At 41.1% G+C, this 19,810-nt stretch overlaps 1 protein-coding gene across 1 annotated transcript in view; it reads right to left on the bottom strand.

Moving 5' to 3' along the window:
• BICC1 (BicC family RNA binding protein 1) overlaps nucleotides 1-19,391 on the bottom strand; it is a 226,618-nt gene extending 207,227 nt beyond the window's left edge. Inside the window, exon 1 of the mRNA XM_037904912.2 lies at nucleotides 19,029-19,391. Within this exon, the coding sequence (XP_037760840.1) occupies nucleotides 19,029-19,227 (199 nt within the window). The 5' untranslated portion in view covers nucleotides 19,228-19,391. The remainder of the gene's footprint in view (nucleotides 1-19,028) is intronic.
• Between the last annotated feature and the right edge of the window lie 419 nt (nucleotides 19,392-19,810).

Genomic DNA, 19,810 nt, shown 5'->3' with positions numbered 1-19,810 from the left:
TAATGAAAGCTTGTGCTAGTATGAAGGCTCTAATTACTAAAATGTTTTACTTTAGCTTTAGTTAATGGTCTATAAACTCTTGATACAGTGTAAGTTTAGACGATCTAGCATGTCAAAAAGTTAACCAGGGAGCCTTTGCTTATTAAAATGAAAATGTACTAAAATGAACTTAAATTAAAAGGGGGATAATACTACTGACCTTTGTGAAGTGATGTGAGATCTACTGACTAAAAGCACTAGAGTTTGGTATTACTACCATATTATTATTATTATTGCTAAGATCAGATGGAAGGGGAAATGATTTTAAGGAGAGTCTAACAGTCTTCCTATGATCAAAATAGCTTTCAGTGCACAAGCAGATGAATTCTCACAGCCCTGCCTTTTAATGGTAAGGTTAGGATGGCAACAATGCCATATATTCTGTTGGATATTCACTCCCACTTTCACAGGAGCTGAAATAATTGTGCTTAAACTATGTCCTCAAATTGAAATGTTATGGAATTCTCCAAAATATGCAAATAAAGGGTCTATCTTTTTGTTACCCTCTTCTGTTGGTTTTCAGATGTGATGATTCTCTCCAAGCCTTGCAGAAAAGCATTTCCAAGCCAAACATGAGCAGTTGCAAAGATGTAAATCAGTCATGTGCAACCCACAGCTGAGGGGCTGTAAACTGCAGATCTCCAGGGCAGATGTCTTAAGAAGAAAATTTGCACTGGATTAGGAATTGGGAATGTATTACTGGAGCCAGGACCGAAGTGCCACCATCAGTTCCATCACTATGAGAGGAAGAGAGGAGCACCCCCACCTCAGCTGCCCTCCCACTGCTTCCCCTGCATCAGTTCTAATCAGCGATGGTCCCTTCCCTGCTACCCCTCCCCCCCCCCCCCACTTAATAGCTCCCCGCTGGCCACCTGCTGTATGAGAGGAGAGAGCAAAAAGTAATTCTGGCTGCTCCACACCTGCTTCCTTGGCAGACTGTGGGAGCCCCACAGAGAACAAAATAGGAATTCAACTAGTTTTACTTGAGCCTAGCTCAGTGCTTAGCTCTGGGAGGGGGGTCGGAGGTGTGGCGCCTACCTGAGGCTCCCAACTTGGGTGGGGGGCCTCCGCATGCTGCTCCCCCCAGGCACCGCCTCCACACCTTCCCATTGGCCCCGGGGTGCTTGGGGCCGCGGCAGCGCGGAGGCACAGCCCCGCCTTGGGGCCGCAGGGAGGGGCCAGCAGCCACTGGAGAGAGCAGGCAGATGCTGCTTAGCTCTGCTGCACTCCCGGGGCCTCTGGTGGGTGGGTGGGGGGGGAAGGAGTGCCCAGGGGCGGCAGGTGGGGCCAAGGTAGAGACCCGGCCCCAAAACTGCTGGAGCTCCACGGGCTACATTGGGGAGGTTAGCGGGCGGCAGATGGCCCACAGGCCAGGAGTTTGAGACCCCTGACACAGAGACTGTATGCCAGCTGGGGACAGCTGGAATACCATGTGCTCCCGCCAAGTCCCCACCCCCTGCATTCGGACTGTGGGGAAGGAGACATAGGAGCAGCTATGCCAGCTCTACACCCACTGGAGAATTTGCCAGTGGTTTTTGCCCCTTTACTCCTCTGAATGGTGCAAAAGGAGTGGAAGAGAACTATGAATCAGCCCCAAAATCCTGATTGGGGCTCCTTTCTGAAATAATATGTTCAGCCTCCAGGCTGGGTCTCCCTACTCAGTTTACCCATGGGTCTGTTCTCTTGCCCTTACCTCCTGTCCTCTCTCCTTTCCGTCTTTCCTCTCCTTCTCCAAAACCTTAGTCTTCTCTCCCTGTTCCTCAACTCTCTGGCCTGTGCAGAGAAAGACGACTAGAGGCTGGGAGAAAAGAAAGCTCTTCCATCTCAAGAATTCCTAGTCCAATGCTGATACAGAAGAGGAAGAAGTTCTGCTGCATTGGGCTAGTGTAGTGCTTACCACGTTACATTTCCCCCCTCCCTGCCTACCCTGCCAGTATGAGAAATCAAAGGATGCCCATGGGTGGGGAGGATGCAGATGCTACCCATTCACAAAAAATGGTGAATTGGCAGACCTGTGACTCAGGATATTTCCCTCACAGGGCAGGGTAGTGTGGAACACACAGCCCCTCACTCTGTACAGAAGGCAAGAACCTCCTGAAGTTTATTTCAGGAACAGGAAGAAGGCAGGAAGGAACCATTTCTCAGATGGCTCATTTTGCATACCAGCAACAGAATATTAGGGCTCCACTACTTTACACACTGGGGATGTGACTAGAAAGGTTCATGTCCTCATACAACTGCATACTCAGCGGAAGGTCCTCCTGGGTCTCTGGTTATGTCTACACTATTGCGGTAAGTCGATCTACACTATGCAACTCCAGCTATGTTGCTTGAGTCGACGTACCTTAGCTCGAGTTACCGCGGGGGGTCAACGGGAGAAAATCTCCCACCGACTTACCTTACGCTTCTCTTCGGGTGAAGAGTACAGGGGTCAACTGAAGAGCCATCTGCAGTCGATTTGGTGGGTCTTTACTAGACTTCGGGGAAAGGGTTGGAATGGGGGCAGGGTGGGGGTGGGAAGGGGCAGGGCAGGGGTGGGGCCTCATGGAAGGGGTGGAGTGGAGGCGGGGCCGGGAGCAGCAAGTGGGGGTTGTCAGTGATGTAGCCCTCAGGCCAATGCACTAGTCCTCATGTGGACCTCGTGGTCATTTGAGTTTGAGACCCCTGGTCTAAGCACAAAGCTCATAGGAACTCTCCATTGGATACACAAGCCTGGCTGGAAAGTAGAGCCAAGTCTAACCACTTTACAGGAAAAGCAGCTTCCAATTATGTTTTAAAGTTTAGCAAGAATTTATATTTGTGTGGCGTTTCTGTTTTTGTATGGTTGTTCTGCTAACAAAACAGTCATTCTGTCAACTCAAAACGTCAAAATGTCTCACTTGTGTACATTTCTTTTTAGACACATTACTCAGCTTCTCCTCAAACAAATTGTTATTTCTAATACAGTAGTATCAGAAGGCCCAGACTGTTGATCTGGATCCTATTGTGCTATGCTTTGCACCCACAAAATAAAAATGAAAAGACCAGACCCCGAAGAGTTCACATTCTGCCATGCTTGTGTGTGGACCCAAGATGGACATGCATCAACTGAGAGGAACAATTTTAGCACAGTACATTTTTTTAGTGTAGACAAGGTCAATTAGAATAAGTTTCACCTTGGGCATATATACCAATATTTAAACACATCTCCAAAGGGGAACTCATCGAATAGGTGTACTCGAATTGCCATCGCCACTTTATGTGGATCTTTCTGGTGTTAAATCTCTCACAAGAAAGCAATACTCACTATAATATTTGACAGGATAGATGTATGGCTTTAAGTGCTTCGACACATATTTTCAAGAACAGCGAATAATTGTAAAGGTATGTTAAAAGTATTGTTTAATAAAGTATTCTGATTATATTTAAACATTTACAATAAGCTGACCTCACTTTTCATAGTTTTAAACTTAAATGATCCCTTATGTTTCAAACACTGGAATAACTTCCCATTTCTGCCAAGAAATCATTCAATTATCTAGGGATGTCACCAAAGTGTGTGTGTGTGTGTGTGTGTGTGTGTGTGTGTGTGTGTGTGTGTGTGTGTGTGTGTGTGTGTGTGTGTGTGTGTGTGTGTTTTAAATTAAACACCTTAGTCCAAAAAATAGCATTTGCTGGCTGTTGCTAAGGGACCTAGAAATAAACCCTCATATGTTAAACTGTTTATGACATTCCAAAATTTCAGTTACCCAGATATACATGCGCGCACACACACTCACTCTCTATAGGCTCTACAGTTGTTATATTTCAGTGTTCACAACAAAAATTCCAAAAAAAAGTTCTGCATGTGTATATTCATATTTCAGAGGTTTGTTTACCAAGCCGTAAAGATTTTGTAAAGTTCACTCAATGTTTCTGCACATGGACCTGATTAAGAACAGATTCTCTCTTATCTATTATTTACATATACTGCTAAAGAAAATTTTTCCAAGAAAAAAGTGTACCCACACGTATTGTATTTACAGTTTACCAGAAAAGCTATTTATTGGGATTCTCTCTGCCACATAAAAGTGTTTACAAATCTTTGCTCTATATCCAAAATTCCTATAGCCAGACACTTTAAACAGCACTAATTACAAACATACACACCCACAAAATATTTAACAAAAACAACAAATATTTTATCCTTAGAGCATTTTTCATCCATGATTAGACAGCAAGTTGGAAAAATAACTCAACTTGATTTCCAGTTCGTTCATTCATAGATTCCAAGGCCAGAAGGGAACACTATCATCTAGCCTGACCTCCTGTATAACACAGGCCACAGAACTTCCCCAAACTAATGCCTAGAGCAGATTTTTTAGACAAGCATCTAACTGAATTGATTAGCATCCAACCTTATAACCACTAGACCACACTACACCCCATAACATTAAAACCGTCACCTTCACAGATGAAATATGAACAAGTTTTCTTTGTCCTAGAACATAATTAATATAAATAATGTTTACATGTTTTAAAGTGGCTGAAAGGAACAGAAGGTGTTGCAGCCACATGGCTTTATTATAACCTCAGCTTTCCAAACATTTGGAGCAGTGCTTAATTTGTAATGAAAGAGGTGTCCGGGCTCAAGCAATCAGGTGTCCGACTCAAGCAATTTTTTTTACATTCAGACCTGATGCAGCAAGCCCAGAGGTGCCGGGGCTATGAACTGCCAACCTAAAGGCACTCATTTGGCATTAGAAAGGAGCAATCACATGGTTTTCCTGAAAGCTCAATGGTGTGGAGGGGTGGGGAAACAGCAGCCAAAAAGAGGACATATGCACTCTCTCAGAAGACTAGGTTTTTGTAAAACCATTAATTTTAATTTATTTATTATAGTTTTGTATTAGAATGCAAATATTCTATTCACACTGTAGATCTGAAATGGCTTATGGCATCTATTTTGCAAACAGTTTTGCAGAGTACCAGTTTATGCTCCATCAGGCATCTCAATTACCTTAGCGTACAGGTCAGGAGCAGTATCTTCAGAATAAATCTCAGTCTACTAAAGTTTTCCATAACATTAAAATGCTTCAATGAACCACTTAATTGACCTAATATTAGTTTTATTTAGAAACTAAGGATTTCACTTTTTACATTTCTTAAGACTGTTGGCCTTAACTTTCCAAATTTCCTATGTTCAACTGCCACAAATATATACACACACACTGTAAACAGAATACAGCCAGTAAAAACAGATATAATCAAAGCCTCCCATTCACATAATGTTATTAGAGAGTGAGGGAACACAGGTTAGATTATGCCATCAACTGTGGTTCACAGCAGACAATCCTAAAGACACTTGGTTAACACAATTTAAAAAATGTAAATATTTAGCAATATTGAAGCAACACTACTCTAAATTATGAAGAAGAATATGACAATTAAGTCTTTTTTAAAATAAACTATGGAAATATGTATTAATATTAACTTTGGAGTAACAATCTTAAACTTCACTACAGATACAGTAGACAATAAAGATAAACCCTAAATCTCTATACAGTAGAAAGCTAACATGACAAAAAATTAAGTAGCCCAACCTGGATCTTTGACAGTTTCATTATTTCTGAAAGATTTTACTGGACTCTGTTACAGTCCATCTAAACAGGGTATTTTAAACCAAAAGAGGAGTTTCAGAACCAGTTCTATTTACTGATTTCATTTTGTGCTCTGTACCTACCTACTCAAATGCTATCTAATTCAGCCCAGATCTATCTGGCACACTTCTCAATTCCAGAGGTACTAGAATCACCTTTAATCTCAGATGACATGTTTAAACAATCCTTGTTTTTTCAAGTGTTAATTGAAGCCCTCCTTAAAAAAAAAGTAAAAATCATCACTACCTTCCAACGACAAAATTTAACCAGCTGAATCCAGGGTGAATCCAGTTCCCTGATTCCCTGCTCCACCAAGCAGGCAGCACAGAGAATCTGCAACATAAATCTGCATAAAAGGGTACCTTTTGCCATCTTTTGCCAGTCACCTTGTTGCTATGAAGAGCAGATAGATCAAATTTTTATACAGGGGAATTAAGGGATGGTAAAAGAATTAGCTGTTATGCTTACATGTTTACTCAAATTAATACTTACTTAAATGTTTTAAAAATGGAAAAGAACTTTTCCTAATACCATCAGTCCAGTCATTTCACTATCATTTTAAAAAAAGCAAAGAAGTTATTTTTAAAAAGCTCCACTCCATTTTGGCACTTAGAATAAACCCCTCCACACAACTTTATAATGGTCATGAAGGAAAAATTAGGGTTAGCTTCACAGGATGATACATTTTACAGTACAACTAAAGGCATACTTCAGCAGATACCCACTAACTTCTTAGAAAAAAATTTGAAGCATACACACACAAAATCTATTTGTGATGAAAAATACTGTAAAAAAAAAAATCAACAGAACTAGAAACAGAACCTTCAATATCTACACACTGTAATCTGATGAATAGGGCCCTACCAAATTCATGGCCCATTTTGGTCAATTTCACAGTCACAGGATTTTTAAAAAGTCATAAATTTTGTGATTTCAGTTATTTAAATCTGAAATTTCACTGTGTTGTAACTGTAGGAGTCCTGAGCGCAAAAGAAGTTGTGGGGATGGGGTCACAAGGTTATCGTAGGGGGTACTGTGGTACTGCTACCAATGTTCCCTCTAATTTTTGACAGGCCGTGCACGCAAAAAATTTCTTCTGTGCAAATTTTTGTGCATGCGGTGTTTCGGATCTCTGTGCGCGCGCACACGCGCACAGCTTAGAGGGAACAGTGACTACCCTTTCTTCTGCGCTGCAGCTGTCAGCGGCTCTGCCTTCAGAGCTGGGCAATTGGAGAGTGGCAGCTGCTGGCCGGGAGCCCAGCTCTGAAGGCAGAGCCGCCACCAGCAGCAGCACAGAAGTAAGGATGGCATGGTATAGTATTGCCACCCTTAGTTCTGTACTGTTGCCTGCGGAGCTGGGCCCTCAGGCAGCAGCCACAACTCTCCGGCCGCCCAGCTCTGAATACATGATATGGTATTGCCACCATTACCTCTGCACTGCTGCTGGTGGGGCGCTGACTTCAGAGCTGGGTGCCCGGCCAACAGCTGCCGCTCTCCAGCCACCCAGCTCTGAAAGCAGCATAGTAGTAAGGATGGCAATACTGTGACCCCCCTAAAATAACCTTGCGACCCCCCTGCAACTTCCTTTTAGGTCAGGACCCCCAATTCGAGAAACACTGGTCTCCCCCGTAAAATCTGTATAGTATAGGGTAAGAGCACACAAAAGACCAGATTTCACAGGGGGAGACCAGATTTCGTGGTCCATGATGTTTTTTTCACGGCCACGAATTTGGTAGGGCCCTACTGACGAATGAAAGTGTGCTGATTATTACGTACTTTTCATAGAACACAATTCTTATAGACATTCTATCATATCCTCTTAATGGGAAAGTGAAATGAGACTTCATGAAGACTCCAAGGCCTCATCTGTAAAGAAGCTTAGCAAAGGGAAAATGGAAGGCTCATGGTTAGCTTATGTCTACACGTGTTCCCAGCAGGCAAAAAGCTAAGAGAGAAATTGAGGCTTGATACTTGCTTAAATGAACAGAGGGTTTTCTCTTAAATGTATGAGAATCTTGCATGCAAACCTAGTATCCACAGCTGAGTGGTTATTTTTCAAAAGAAAGATCTTCAACCAAATCCAATCATTTTTCAGTAATCATACATTCAACTTTTTACTTGTATTACAGCAGCACCTAGAGATCAGGGCTACATTGTGCCAGGCACAATACAGACACATGGTAAGAGAAACCTCACCCAGAAGAGCTGACATCCTGAACACGCAAGACAGACAAAGGGTGGGAGACGAAGTGACCTGCTCAAGATCATATCGTAGCAAGTCAGTGGCACGCCTGGGTTTCCTGGCTGGCTCTGACTCCCAGGCCACTAACCTATCCTTGCTAGACTGCATTTCCAATAAAAATCAGTATCCCATATTCCCAAATTTCACTGCAAGGTTGATACACATCACTTCAAAGCTAAAAAGCTGCTCTTTGAAATGACACAAAAAATATCAACACTGATGTTTAAAGAATGCAAGAAGTTAACTGTTTATATTTTACCAGCATTTTTAAGGTAGGAGAAACAAACCAAGTCTTCAGCAAGATCCTAGCAGATGTTTCAAATTGCTCTGGGGACAGGCACCAACTCTCATACTGTACTGTAATATGACAACCCAATAGTATTGGTTCAGGCTATGAAGTGAAATTTTTACTTGCACTATATTCTTGCTGCCTACAAGCTCATCAAGTATTTTTGACCTAACTTAGGCCACTGAACATGGTTAAAATCAAAGTTAGAAAACACAAAAGGTAGTGACCCCAAATCAACGCTAAACCCAGCAACACCGCACAGTCTCTAGATGCATAACATTTTTCTTGCTTAACTCTAAAACCTCAAGCTACAAAAATAAAATGTACAAGACTAGAGAATGCCAGGTTGCACATGCATTGCAAAGTTATGTTTAATATAGGAACTTTTAAAATTTTAAATTAATAAAACATTTTTCCACGTTAAAAGTTGGCAAACCCTGAGTTTATGATTTTAAATTTACCCCCTTTTACATTCACAAACTTAAGCAAGTTCAGTGTTATGACTTAGTTTATTTTAAGAGGTATTTTTGTTTTAAGTATTGCACCAGTTCCTCCATGAAGTGTGCGCTCCTCAGCTGAGCCAATTATACACCTGCACTCCAAGTGCACACTTAAAAGGCATTAGTGGGATTTTTCCCATGATCTGCACTGGCACTTCCATTGTCAGGTAAGGAGTAATTCCTGACCATCCAATGGGACAAAAGAGACCAAAAACCTGATGTGAGAGGCTCATCCACTCCACTTCCCAAGTCAGAAGTGACATGGGGAACTATTATGTAAGCACCTGTATTTCAAGATTCTCAGGAACCAGGAGCCCTGGTGTGCAAAAGTCCAAGAACCAAAAAAAATCTAATGTGTACACATACCAATTTCTAAAACATGTAACCAACAACTTCATGTATTTTACATCGTATGTACCACTTGAGAACCAACTCAGCATATAGAAAACTGGATAATATACATTATACATACATAATCTATTTTCACAAGTCTTCTGTAGGAATAGCTGTTCTCTGCTGCTATCATCACAGAGACCAAGAGCACCATGGTCATGAGTGTGCAGTGCTGCTATTGGGCCACGAAAGCGCATAGCTGATTCTCTTTTCCAGCCCAACATCCCATTCCTCACTTAAACACTCTAAGGTAAGCAACATCCAATCCCACTCACCCACCTCCAGCCTCCTACACTGACTAAGAGATAGACACCTCTACATTCCCTTGCGACCTACTCACCAGGCCTGACTCTTTCTACATACACATGGACACACACACCAGGATTATTTTTAAAAGTTGACAACCCTAACATAAGCATTGTTGGTCAATCTGGCACCACAATGCTGGCTGAATACTCAGATCCTTCACAGGAAGGATGAAAAAGGTGACAGTCACAGCACTACTGCTACCATCATGGCCAGTTCCCTGTGCATTTAGGGATCTATTAAGATCACATCAGCAAGCAGGTGTTATCACACTAGAGCTGTGATGATGACAGTCACTTTTTAGAGATTCCCCTGTTGTTGTTGTTTTAAGTTGAACAGTGGTGTCTAAGGCCGAAGTTCCACTATACTCCATTGCCAAGTGAATAAGCATGTTACGTTTAAAATAAAAGAAGGTACTGCTGTTGATTACTTACTTCTGTCTTTACAAAATAATACCTCCTGCAATTCCAGCGAAGCCTCAGTATAAAACCCAAACAGAAGAGTTTTTAGAACACATTATTGGGGAAAACATTCTATACTGACATTCTTTCCAAATGAAAACAAGATCATTGGTAAATCAGACCCGCTTCAGATAAATCAGTTATGCAAATCAATGCAGCACTGTATCTGGTCATTTTATTAACCCCATGTAAAATGGTCATCTTGATCTAAACTAGAAAAATTAACACCTGGGCATTACTATCAGACCTAACATGGAAGGAATGCTACTTTTATATAATATATTTCAGACTTCAAGAAACTAGCCAAGTGTTTAAGGGCCTGATCCAAAACCCATTGAAGCCAACGTAAAGATTGCTGCTGAGTTCAATGGACTTTCAGTCCAGGGCCTGTAAGGGCCCTGATCCAGATGTCACACTGCATATAAGAAGTTCATTATCCCACTAAAATAACTGTACATAGGGATCAAAATCAAAGTAATTACTGCATTCTAGTTCATTCTGTTCTATGAAACTTATAAATATACATCTCCCCTTTCAACTCATTCAGCTGTTTCAACACAATCTAGTAGTTTTGTCCACTACAAATGTTCATAACTCCATGGCTTACACACAGGAGGTGGGAAACTTTGAAAAGGAAGGCTACTTCTCAAAGAAGCCACCCTTTAAGTTTGCACATTTAATCACACATATAATCACATTCCTGATACTACATCAATTAACTGAATGCGACGCACTCAGACTTTAGACAGCATATTAATTATGACTCTCACATATTGAGAGCTAGAAACTATTTTTAATAAATTAAAATATTTCACATATGATATTTAGAGGTACAGAGCATGCCCATCACTATTTTCTATGGTCAAGCATTTAAAGTGGATGTTTCACTACAGTTAAGACTCACTTCACAAATAATTCTACTACACAAAGATCTGAAAATAAGGAACAAGTATGCTTCATTGCTAAACAGCAGACAGGCACAAAGCCAAAGAGCCTGAAATAAGTACTCAAAACAGGGCATATTTTCCAATGGAGGTAAAGATTATAATATAACCAAAAGGAATGTGCAAGCCAGCAATACTTAACTCAGCAGTTCATGCCAAACCATGATAGCCTGTTGTACTACTTAAAAAACAGAGAAACTAGAGAAAGTGATATTATTACAATTGTTAACGGAATGCAAGAACATTTTTAAACTACAAGTCACCAAAAATTGTTTCATATATATAAAATTTATTTTATTTTATTTTATATTTTATTTTATAGAAAAGTCTAGTCAGCCCATTTGGGATTTGAAAGCTAGAAAAATATTTAAAACCTTTTTGGCCACATGTATGTTAACACCAAAAGTAAATGCTTTTAGAAAGGTTCCAGTTACCACACTACTATGTCTTTATCCAGAATACTTTTTATGCATTGGAAAGTAAAAACTACAAGAGTGAGAGGTTTTAGTAGAAGAACTTGTTAAGCCTCTACAAAGAGAGATAGTATCTTGAATTTTATTCTTCTTAATGAGTCAGTGTGAGGTTCTCACTAGCAAAGACTATTACAGGGAAGACTGAGCCTTCTGCTCTGCACGCCTGCCCTCAACACTTGTATATTTGACATTTCAAATGTCACAACATTAAGTCAGTCAAATTCTAACTGCCCATGACTGAAATTACTAACATAGTACACCTTTCTTTATATCAAAGGATGGCAAAAATGTTCCTTTATACAGCATATTCTAGGTAGCAGATACCTATCATTATTATACATTTTTCTTAAGATTCTCATTGGTTTATGGGATAAATTTCTATCTTTGCCAATCACTGAAGCATCTTTGCACCTTACCTTAAAAGAGTTCACTTCCAAATGAAAAATACTAAAAAGAAATTTTTAATAATCATTTTTATTGCACAATTTAAATCCAGCTTTTACAATATACATTTATAGATACTATACAATTTGCCAGCTCTACAAGTACTATGACCTATAAAATCTGGCACCCACTACTCGAGTTTGATTGTCCAACAAAGCACCTACCTAGCACACGAACTACTAAACTCAGGTCTTGGATGAATACTCTTCTGCTGTAAACCATGATTGTGTTAAAGCAGAGGTTCTCAAACTGTGGTCCATGGACCACCAGTGGTCCACAAGCTTCATTCATGTGGTTGCGCAGGCGTGGCTCCACTAACAAGGTGTTTGGACGTTGGAGAAGACGCACATATAAGGTGAGGTGGTGGCCTTGGGGGAAATAGAAGGTAATGGGAGGGGACAGTGGGGTGAGAAAAGGGGGTGGTGGGAATTTGGGGTGTGCAGGGCTGCAGCAGCCAGAGAAAGAGGCAACTTTCCCCAGCTCCAGGGCTGCAGCTGCCGGGGAGATGGCCCTCCTTCCCAGCCTCAGCTCTGCGGCTGCTGTGGCAGGGTAGAGACCCCCCCTCCTTCCCAGCCCCAGCTCAGAGGCTGCTGCGGTGGGGGAGAGAGGGCACATCTACCGCATTAGACAGGTAAGACTACTGATATTAAAATATGAGTTGTGTGCTTTTATTTGTAGAACAAAAAAACGTTAATTATTATTAAGGGTTTTTTTATATAGCACTTTACAATAGTTAGCTAATGGTACAAACAGCATTTGGAAAGATCATTAAGTGGTCCGCCGAGACCCTCAGCAATTTTCAAGTGGCCCGTGAAAAAAAAAAGTTCGAGAACCACTGTATTAAAGCATAAAGGCTGAGCATCAACACAGCTTTGCTGGGATTTTTGTAGTCCTAGTCTTTGTTCTCTCGGGCATTCAATATTCCAGACAGCCAAACTTAAAGTATCACAGAAAAAATCAATAAAATCAAAATGGTAAAGGGAAAATTTATTAACAGAGAATTCAGTATTACCCTGGCATCAGAACCAGACTCTGTTATAAGACTGTGGGTAGTATGAGAAGAAAACTTTCATACCTGTTTGTATAATTACTGAAAAGAGTGTATTTTCCTTATCCAATTACTGAAAGCTTTGCATGAAAGATAATTTGAGAATCAAAAACAAATATGGAAATGATCAAATACAGAATAACCAGGCCTTGTTTGAATTATTGCAGAAGTATATCAGACACAATCATCCACCAGCATAAATTCTGAACAAAGCAGTCTCAGGCATTTTATTTTCAGTAAAATATTAATTCAAAATGCAAAAGAAATATGATCATTAGACACTAACTTAGAAGCAACTTTATTAAGATGAACTGTTGAAAATATTAGAGCTACATCACTATTAAAGTTTTTGCCTTACCCCAGTCAGAAAAGACTGATATTTACTCTGGAGAAAGGTATTCCCAGTTTGTGAGCATTCATTCTTGCAGGCAACACACACTCCGCCAATCAGCCAGAGGATAAGTAATCAGATGAGAGGATCTAAGAAGAAAAACTGTGCCCACTGGGAATTTGGAAAGAGGGAGGAGAATGAAAAAAAAGCTATGCAAAATTACCAACAATTATTTGAGAGATTTGAAAAGACATTTCATATTAATTCTGAATGACATGTTATCATCGATGCCTAAAAATCAGTCAGTCAATAATGCCTTATCAATTACTTTTTACAAAGTCTGTATACAGTCAAATAAGGATTGCCTTTTTGAAAATTAATCAAGATAGACCACAGTCTTGGGGAATCAGCAGCATAGACAGGGACAAGTCATATTCAACATTATACTAACTGGCCATGGGGACCAACTCAAAGAACCTCAACTACCTCAAATCACGTTATACCTCAACACAGTGTTCTATTGCAAGCAAACCCAAGTGGACCAATGGCAAATTTCTAGGGGCTTCAGGGTTCAAAGCTACAGTATTCTGCCTTTTCTGTACATGAGTACAAGGCAATGCACCAAACAGTGGCCTATCCAGACGTAAAGTACTTCTGAACTGTTTCAACAACACTGTTGACAACAAGGTGCATATTAAAAAGTGAGTATCTATTGGATCAAAGAGGAGTTCCGTCAAGTAGGACTGTGGCCCAAAGGTGAGACCTTAAACATGAGAGGGTCTAGTTTTTGGTGTGTTTAGGTATTTTTGCTTGCTTGCGTTTTGTTTTTTAAAGAAGGTGGTAAATGGGATGTCTTGACAGAGACACATTCTAATATTTTCCCACACTGCAAGAGAGGATAAGGAAAAAGAAGTAGCATTATGATATCTACAGAATTTCCCTTGTATACTTCTTTAAAAATGTAAAGTTTTACTACTGTAATACTACAGTGTCAGACACATCATAAATATACAAAATATGTATATACTATATGCCAATGGTTCTCAACCAGGGGTATGTGTACCCCTGGGGGTACTTAGAGGTCTTGCAGGGGGTACAATAACTCATCTAGATATTTGCCTCGTTTTATGCCAGACTACATAAAAAGCACTAGTGAAGTCAGTACAAACTACATTTCATACTGACAATGACTTGTTTATACTGCTCTAGATACTATACACTGAAATGTAAGTATAATATTTATATTCCAATTGATTTTTTTTATAATTATATGGTAAAAATGAGAAAGTAAGCAATTTTTCAGTAATAGTGTGCTGTGACGCTTTTGTATTTTTGTCTAATTTTGTAAGCAAGTAGTTTTTAAGCAAGATGAAACTTGGGGGTAACGCAAGACAAATTAGACTCCTGAAAGAGGTACAGTAGACTGGAAAGGTTAAGAACCATTGCTATATACCATGCACAGGTGTACAACATTCAAAACCTATTTTGAGGTATGACATAGAAAGCACATTATACCAGTCATCGTATTAAAAAATGAGTAAGACACCTAATCTATTAATGTATGTTGGGGTTTGTTTGAGTTTTGTTTTTATTTATTTGTTTAATATTAAGGCCATCTTGTCTGTAGATCTATTCATAGCTGCTGCCTTATTCAGACTACACTTTTTGGACAGCTTTCTATAAATTTAATCTTTTGTAGTGCCCAGCTGTTATGATGATAGGCACACAAAAATTATAATGAAAATCATTCCAAAATATTAATTTAATTGAGTGTTCACTAAGATTTAGTTTACAACAGCAACATCAAATGTATTATGAAAGATTTTCTTCCAATATGTCACTGCTGAAAGAATCATTGATATACTGTTTGACTCCTGCTTCCTTTCTGCAAAAATAATCTGTCTAATGAGATTTGTTCACAGATCTACACTGAAAAATTGTCAACATAAAAAAAATCTGTACACTATGCTATATAGAGTATATAGTAAAGTATGCATACAAAATAGAGTTTCACTAAATGTATATCATCATTAGGAGTACCAAGCAATAACACTGGACATAACAAAAAGGAAATCTGACCATATGAGCTATTTAATATGTTCCTATTGGTGTATTTCTAAGGCATTAGAGTAGTTCTGTTCCAAAGACCATTAGGAACCCTGGTAAGTTAAAGTTTATACTTTCACTGGATGGTCATCTCCAATACAAAAAAAAAATAAAATAAAAAAATAAAGGCTATTCAATATTGTCTAGAAGCTGGATCATAGTCATGTGAACATAGATTTCTAGGTATTATTCCCAGCTCTACCGTTGACTTGCTGGGGCACTATGGCAAAGTCACTGTCTGTGTTTAACTTAATCATCTATAAAAGGAGCATAGCAGCATCCAGCAGGGTCAAGAGATTTTGTTCCTGTCTGTTAGGCTCTTTGAGATACTTCGGTGGAAGCGCTGTGAGTATAAACTGTCAATTTAAGATGTAACTTTATTCCATAGCATCTTTCCAGAATTTTTCCAACAAACTTAATTTTACCAATCTTCCATCTCTGATGGAAAAAGACTAATTTATTATTCTTGTCTCTTTATTCCATTTCCTAAGTCATCTATTTTTTTCCTGCAACAATACCAATTTACTGGAAATTAATTCAATATGATGGAAGTCAGAGTTTTTACATTAAAAAAAAATCTTGTTCCTGTGAATTCAAAATACTATTGTTCAATACACTGCTGTGTGGGGGATACAATTTAAACACTCTATGGCACGTGCATCCTAGGCTGAAATAACATACAATATCACAATTTTTTCTCTTAAGTTATACATATGCATTAACCACTGGATGACACAGCTATATAGTCAGTCTGGATTCTGTCTATGAGGTTTGTTTTACCCTCCCACACTTACCACCTCAGGCAGTAGAAAGACACAGGCTATGGGATGAGGTAATGGAAGTTTATTTTACTGGTGGAGGAAAAGTGAAGAAAACCTTCAATTTTCCAATAGCACTTTTAACTTGTGACCTTTCTTCACGAATACCTCCTCTTTTGAGTGTCTATGTGCAATTTACAAAATTTAGTTTTAAGACATCTTTGATGAGCGTTAGTTTAGAATTAATGCAGTTAGTTACAACAAAAACTGTATGCTTCTCTGCACTCTTTATTACATAATGAGATTTCTCTACTAGTAACAAAATATTAACTGGTTAAAGATTAACCTACCCCCAAGAGAGAGAATCTCATTTGAAACAAATTCCAAACATTACAATCAGCAAGTCATACCACAGTTTTTGGGCAGACAATCCAGTTTACCTAGTTACTTCATCCAGCATCCTCTCCCCCCGCTTTGGACCACCACCACTGGTCTTAAAAAATTTAAACAGAAGTTCCATGACAGTCATGATGAGTAAAACATTTTCAGGAAATTAACTGAACAATTTTAGCTGACAGATTCTTTAAAAAGCAAAAACAAAAAAACCCACACCTTTTATTTTTAGGACTTGGTTCACTACTGGCATAACTCTAGCTAAAATAAAATGTTTTCTCCAAAACATATCCAAAAAAATTGTGCATTTACTTGGAATTCATTTCTTCCTTATCTCATCCTCAATCTCTACCATTTTTCCAACTTCAATTAATTATTTGAAATTACAAAGTTCCAATTACATTGATTATAAACTATCATATTCAGAGAATATGAATTATGGGACCAGATTTTGTTCTTCCATTTTGTTTTCCTGTTGTCAGATTACAATTTCTAACATTGCTTTAAGTTACTGAGTGCACTTCCAAGTAATTCAGAAGGTAATAAAAAGCACTATGTTTACAGATTTAGAATGACTGCTCTCATGCACAAAAGCAAATATTTTCATTTGTGAAATAATACATAAATGATGAACAGCTATCAGTCTCCTGTTATGATTTTTGAAAAATGCAGCCTTAGCAGTCAAGTATACAGTATTTATACATCACACAATTATAAGTGGCCATAAAATTATGTGGCTTGTAGAGGCCATATTAAATGCATGCTAATAATGTACTCCAGTTCCTCCTCTCCATAAAAAAAAAAAAAAAGCTAGATCAACTATCATGTGTCATTCTAAACATTTAAGAAAATAAAATGGCACTTTTAAAAAGTTCCATAATCGCTCTCATTCAATTCAAATATGCTTTATCCTCACTGAAATTTTAAAGGTAACAGTTTGCAACTCAGCTCCATTCTCACTGGAATAGAGTAAAAGGTATTAGAAAAGCTAAATAAATTACACAACTGTGAAGGATACCCCACCTGGTGTTACATCCACCTTTAAAACAATATTTTCTATTTATGTTAATACTTTTTCAAAACCTTTTTACTTAACTTTCACAGAGAGTGACATAATTCAAAACATGGTGGAACAAAATGCAAGAGATTTCATCACAAGAAACAATACAGACAAATGTATAACAAATCCTAACCCAAAAACACACATTATCAAACATTACTATTCATGTGTATCTAATAAGTTATTAAGATTTTTTCACCTAAAATAAACTCTAAATCATTTGCCTTAAGAGCACTACACTATTAGATGTGCTTTGCATAATGACAGGTTTCAGAGTAACAGCTGTGTTAGTCTGTATTTGCAAAAAGAAAAGGAGTACTTGTGGCACCTTAGAGACTAGCCAATTTATTTGAGCATAAGCTACAGCTCACTGCATCCGATGAAGTGAGCTGTAGCTCACGAAAGCTTATGCTCAAATAAATTGGTTAGTCTCTAAGGTGCCACAAGTACTCCTTTTCTTTTTACTATTAGATGTATTATTTTAGTGATATGGTATGGATAACAGTTCAAAAAACTACACTGCAATACTCCTACTAAAACAGAAAAATATTAGAAAAATATATAGATCAACTTAGAATATAGTCATTATTTAAATGACTCTGATATTCAAAAAAACTCCAGAAATGGAATGTTTTCTTGCAATTCTGAACCCTTCCATTTTTTGAAAGCTCACTTTGCTAAGTAGCAAAACACTGTCCTATTCCTGAAAAATCTGAAATGCTTTAGATGAGCATAAAGCTCGTTTTTGTTTTTTTAAAGTATTTCCAGTAGCCCAGGACATTCAAGATTATCTTGAAACCTATTACAACCTCTTTTACAGTTTTCACCGTAGAGCAAGGCTTTATTTCAATACCAGTAATGCTAATAGCGTTTACAGTTAGGATGCTGCTGGTGAAACCACAGAGCTGCGAAGTGATGTTAGGGGCAGAAGTTGACACCTGTATTAATAGTAACTGAGATTTTTACGAACTGAGGGTAACTCAAGATTAATTTTGCAAGAGGGTCGGATGAAAACACTAGAGCTCAGTCTCCACCGCTTTATGAAAGAATCCCTTCCCACCCCAAGAGGAGCTCGGTTTGCAAGCTCTGACATCTGCAGACAGCAGCGAGTTGATCCACATCTGGGATTGGAAGGGCTAGGGAACAGGAACGGGGAGGGGGTGGGGAGTAAGAGTCAGAGCCAGGATATTTCAAGTGTTCTCTCTGGGGACCGCTCCTGACGCGGTCTCTGAGGGGCCGCTTTGAGGAGAAGCGCAGAACCTGGAACACCCCAGCAGGAGCAGCTATGCTACGCCCCCTACCCCGGGGTCAAACAGCAAGTGCCCCGGCTCCTGGGGGGCCCTGCGGAGGCAGAGGCGAGTCCACAGCTGGAGTCAGCCCTTCCCAGCAAGAGGGGCAGGCCCCGGGACAGCGGCTGGGCACCCCCCGCCAGGGGAGAGAGCAGCCGCCGCTCGCCAGGGGGACCCGCTGGAGCCCACTGCGGGGACGCGGCTCCCCCAGCGCCACAAGCACCGCCAGCCCCCGCCCCTTCGCCCCGCGAGCCCGGCAGCGGGAGACAGCGCTCCCCCCCCGCGGCCCCAGCGCCGGCCCCGGCCCAGGGGCTCCCCCGCGCACCCCGCTCACCTTGCAGCATGGCCTCCAGTTTCTTCCTGTCCACCCGGAATCGCTCCTCGCCCCACTCGGGGCTGCGCAGGGGCCGCGGGCCGGCCGAGTCCTCCTCGGAGCCGGGCAGCGGGGAGTCGGCGCTCCGCTCGCTGTTGGAGCCCGGGTCGGAGAGCGGCTGCGGCAGGTAGCCGCTCAGCGGGTCGCACTGCGCCGCCATGGCGCTGCCGGGCGGCCCCCGCCTCTGCTCCGAGCCCCACTCGGCCGCTTCCCCGCGGGACGCTATCTGCCCCCACAGCCGCCCCCCCGCCTCATCCCAGCCGCTGCCTGCCAGAGTCCCGGCCCCGGCGCCGCTGCCTGCGCCCGCCTCTGCCTCCGGCTCCCCGCCGAGTGCGCCAGTCCCCGGGCCGGCCGCGGCTCTGCGGCGCCCCCACCCCGCCCGCAGTCCGCACAGCACCTCCGCCTCCATTGGGCAGCCCGCGGCCCGCCGGGAGGGGCAGGGGATATCCCCGTGCCGGGGGAGGGGGCAGGGGATCCCGGGGGAGGGAGACCCCCCCAGCATGGGGGTGGAGTGAGCCTGGCGGCGCGGGGCTGGGATCGCGGTGAGGCGCACCCAGCACTGGCCACTGGGAGCCCCAGCGCCTCCTGGGAGCGCGGGGGGTCACCCCATCGTCGGGGGCAGGAGATCCCCATCCCAGAGAGACCCCATTACCGTGGGGGGCGTGGGGAACACGCTATAATGGGAGCACGGGATCTTCAACCCCAGGGAAGTCACCGCATCGTTGAGGCAGAGAGATCCTTAT

Source organism: Chelonia mydas, chromosome 7 (genome assembly GCF_015237465.2).
Source record: "Chelonia mydas isolate rCheMyd1 chromosome 7, rCheMyd1.pri.v2, whole genome shotgun sequence".
NCBI lineage: Eukaryota > Metazoa > Chordata > Testudines > Cheloniidae > Chelonia > Chelonia mydas.
This window is presented reverse-complemented; position numbering and strand designations above follow the sequence as displayed.